Raw genomic sequence first — 4905 nt, 5'->3', positions numbered from 1 at the left:
GCATAGAAACCCGCAAAAAAAAAACAATTCACATACAAAAATACATAAAAATTATTGTCATAAAATTGTATATTATTAAAGCAATTTGTGTTCAACAATACAGGAAACCTTGTGCTGGCAAACTCATAAAGCCCTTATTAGTATTTAATTTTTGAATACTTGCTCTATGTGCTATCAATGTCATTTCAGTACTTATTAAAAACTTACAAATGCACGCACACGCAAGTACAAATAAAACACATACGCATACACACAAAAACACACATACAAATACATACCCAATACAAACACACGTAAATACAAATACATGCACACAACGAACAAACACACACACACACAGACGCACATACACACAACGTACAAACACACACACACACACACACACACACACACACACACACACATACACACACACACACATACACACTCACACACATACACTCACACACGCATACATATGTACCCATGTACACAAAAACACATATACACGCACCCAAACACACACACACACCCAAACACACACACACACACACACACATACACACACACACACATACACACACACACACACACAAATTAAGAAAACGCTCACAAAGTCACCCCCAAACAACACAATTTCCAGAATCCCCAGGTGGGTATCGAACCGGAGCCAACCGAGGTGTAATCCAGCATAATGCTCACTGGGATATCAGCACAATTAGGCATAATAAGGTCGCATTTAGGGACGAGCAGACTAACCCAGATCCAGATTTCGGGGATTTCCAGAAATCTCGACCTACACAAAAAGTCTAGTAAGTGTGTATTGGCCTACCTATAGAGGACGTTTGGTTTCATTGGAGTGTTTGGTTAAAGAGAAAACTCTCCATATTGTCTTTTAAAGAAACTGAGCAAGGGGCAAAAACTTTACCTTCGATTTTCTCAAAACAGTATCGTTTGGGATAGCCCTCTTGGGCTTAAAAGCGACCATACTACCGAATCTCCGATACGAGTGTTAAAAGCTACAGAACAGCAAGGAATGAATCTGCAGCACATACAGCAGAATTATCTTTTGTTTTTGTTTTGTTTTAGTAAGAGTTTTACGGCACTTGCAACACAATAAGGTCATATAAGCGCCGAAGATTAGAGGTGTTACAAGGGAGTAACAAACACAAAAAGAAGGAGGGAAGATAGAGACGATAGATTTTTATAGGAAAGAAGGAGCAAACCACACCAGAGCTCCCGCCAACCACCCACTGAATTATCTTTCCATGCAAACCCCTACTCCAAGCCCAAGAAAGAAGTAAAGTAAAATAAAAACGAAGGACTATCTAAAACACACACACACACACACACACACACACACACACACACACACATACACACACACACACACACACACACACACATACACACACACACACACACACACACACACACACACACACACACACACACACATACACACACACACACACACACACATACACACAAATACATCAAATCAACAATGATAGTAAAAACACTACCAAAAATGCCGCCGGACAGATTAAAAGAAATTAACTGGAAAGAAAATGGACATAGATGAAGAAGAGAGGAACAACACAAAAACAAAACAGTGACAAAAACAAACCAAAACAAACAAACAAACAAAAACCAACAAAAAAAGCGACCTTCACTAAAAATAGGCCACTGGATTAAAAAAAAACGACTTTACATAATATTTCGATATCGAGAAAAATGTTAGGTTTCCCAAATAGGCAAAAACAAAATTATGTACGTGACTTTACGTCCGAATTGATACAATTTTAAATCATGATTTTAAAACAAGAGCCAAAGCTTAATGACGAAATGGCACAGGTTTCCAGAACTGAGTAGACGTAATCTTTACAAAAGAAGACGTTTATTGTACTTTTAGAATATTCTCGGGAACTAAATCTATCACTATAAAAGGAAAACGTTGGGTAATTTGGAATCAGACAATTTTCCAGAAATCGTTGTTGTAGAACTATTATTTTGATTTTTTGAAAGAAAAAAAAGGAAAAAAAAAAAGAAGAAAAATCAAACTACGTAGTTTATGACATATTATTATTATTATTGCTCGACTTCCAAAACCTAATAATATTTAATATTTTTCAATTTGTGCACGACGTCCTCTTTTAAAAATACGGAGTCACTCGTCTAATTGATTTCTCCAGTAGGTACGTTTTTGTCGAAATCAAGCTCATTTGACATCTGGGTTGTTGGTTTTTTTCTGGTTGTTTCAAGTCGTTTCAAGAGTTCTATGTACTCCGGGGTTCTCTACTTCTTACTTTTGCTTTCATTTATTCATTAATTTATTTATTTTACATTAATGACTGTCGTTCGCTGACTTCTTTCAGTACTACTTCATTCTATTTTTTTTAAATAATTCGCATAGGATATTCACCTGCACATTTCATTGAGTTGTTAGCATCTCGGGCGAAGCCTACAGGGCAGGGTATTGGGCCAATCGCATTCCTAGCCATTCGTCGTAGTCTCCGCCCCCTTCTCGCCTGAAGCCGCCCATACCGCTGTGTATTTCGGGGCGGAGTCAAGCTGCGCCAAGGCCTGCGATAGGCGTACGTCCTGTCGTGGCTGTAATGAGAAACTGTTTTGCTGCCACTTGGTATAGGAGATCTCCCTAATGTCAACGCTTGGCTACTACTAGATCCTCTTCGATCCCCCGATAGGGCTGATGGGCGTTGTCTTTTTGTGATAAAATTTGACGTCTGACTCCCCCCACCTCTGGGAGCTGCCCGATAGTAGGCGGAGCTTCCTCCTCTGCCACGTCCTCGTACGTTTGAACCAATGGCGGTTCTCGAATTATCCTGCTCTTCTCCTGAAGTAGCCGTGACGTCACCGGTGACGGGGAGGACGCGGCCTGGCTCCAGAAACTCAAGACCTGGAAGCAGACGACAACACAGGTCAAGGTCGCAGCGAGGTCATGGTCCCATGTGATGTCATGATGAATGACATGAGTGAATTATTTGGTTTTTTATGTAATCTGGGTTTCTTTTTAGCGCATGAATTACACAAAATATGCTCGTGCATAAATGATACATCCGTGAGGTCAACTTTAAAAAGAAAGCACTATAAAGTTTCTCCAAAAATATAATAGTCTTAAAGCTCCTATATGTGTTCTGTTCTGTGAGATTGAAGTATTATGTAGATATAAATTAAATGCTTCAGCCAACAATTGTCCTTTTTTGAATGAATAAAATATATTGACTTGTCTGACACTTCATTTGTCCATTTACTCGATAAAAAAAAATTAGGTTGGCTTCTCTTTTTACATTTTTTGTATATTATGCGTTGAACTTTATTCCAATAAATGACAAATATGAGGATATAAACGAGTATTTAATATGTGCCCATGATGCAACATACAACGGATACAACAGTATACTGACATTCCCCAGAGCCCGAGTTAGAAGTTGGCACAATCTGTGAACTTTACTTTTTGACGTAGGACATGTATTTGATATTCCAGTTTGAGTCCTCAATTCTCAAAGTCTGTTATTTCCTTCTATGGCTTGTAAATTTCTGTCCCTCTTGTTTTCATTCTCAACACTGGATGGACGCTACGATATCGATATGCTTTTCTAAACTCGGTCTCTGATTTTGAGATCAAGTATTCAGCGAAAAATCTATTCACTCTCGCATGTCTCAATTCCTTGCATCTTCCGCAGAAAATCATATATCCGCGCTGTCACCATTTTATACAACATTGCCTCTTCACATGAGACCAAAAGCTCATTCCCAAATGGTCTGTAACGAATGTTGTTTACAAGCCATTAATTTGAGTGTTTGGTTTAGAGTTACTTCCCTTCAAACGAAGTGCACCAATGACTTGTGTGCAAAAGATATTTTCAAAACTTTAGTACATTTTCTTTTTTTTTATCAATGCTAGTCCTCTCCAGTTCCAGAAAGTCTCTGCTTGAGTGGTCAGCCAGAAGTATTCAGCCTTTCGCCTCACTTCACAATTCTCAGTCCATCTCGCCTTAGAATTGACGCTGAGATTCGTCAAATTATGGGCCTTATCATCAGCATCACCAGGTCGCCTCGGACCGTGTCGGGTCGGGAAAGAGTGCTGGCCAGTGCACGCCATACCAGATAAAGACTCCGTTTCGCTTCATCAGATTTGACTCCAGTCATCGCAACCCAAGTTCTGTCAAGTAATCTCACCGCGTATCGACAGAAATACCAATGATTGTGTTTGGTAGGAGTGTTAGGTAGGAATGCTTGGTAGAACTGTTTGATTGGAGCCTTTAGTCCGCTGGGTTCAAACACAGATTGGCACACCACAAAAATTGTCGAAAGCAGTGTTGACGCTTTACCTGTCAATCCTAATGTAAGATCATCCTTTTAAACACATTTTCCTCGGGTTAGTCCAATTAAGCTTAGACCAAAAAGAGCCCCGGGACTTCTGCCAGATCATCAGTCAAACATGTCTTTGGTGTTTGTAGACTTTTGTTAATAATGGCATGCCTTTGACCAAAGCATCCTTTTGGCACATCTATGAGCTGAGACAATGCCCCGAATATTTATGACAAAAAAAGACAATACTACTAACAATATAACAATAATGGCAACAATAAAAATAAAAACAACAGTAAGAGCAGGACGATCAGAATAAACGTAAGTTTAAAAAAATCTTTTAAAAAGCTCTTTTGAAAGCGAATGATTTAGTTTAGAAAACCACCATACAGAAGCAATTTTGACAAAGCTATTCATAACACCTAGACAATGTCATTAGCAGCAGTATTAAAAAAGGGTCTGGCCCAAATACGCATTTTCACAGTTCAAAGTGAACCCTCCTTTTCCACAAACACACTCATACTCAGAAAAATCACTCACGTAAAAGCAACGATAGCAACAAAGAACAATAAACATTCACCCCCCCCCTCC

The 4905-nt window shown here is 39.1% G+C and overlaps 1 protein-coding gene across 1 annotated transcript in view; it reads right to left on the bottom strand.

Annotated features, from left to right (window-relative positions):
* LOC101857206 (hemicentin-1) overlaps positions 1 to 4905 on the bottom strand; it is a gene marked incomplete in the record, with an annotated part of 120102 nt that overhangs the window by 4216 nt on the left and 110981 nt on the right. Inside the window, 1 exon segment of the mRNA XM_013087487.2 lies at positions 2405 to 2899. Within this exon segment, the coding sequence (XP_012942941.1) occupies positions 2405 to 2899 (495 nt within the window).

The sequence above is a fragment of the Aplysia californica genome, unplaced genomic scaffold (assembly GCF_000002075.1).
Source record: "Aplysia californica isolate F4 #8 unplaced genomic scaffold, AplCal3.0 scaffold00593, whole genome shotgun sequence".
Lineage (NCBI taxonomy): Eukaryota > Metazoa > Mollusca > Gastropoda > Aplysiida > Aplysiidae > Aplysia > Aplysia californica.
This window is presented reverse-complemented; position numbering and strand designations above follow the sequence as displayed.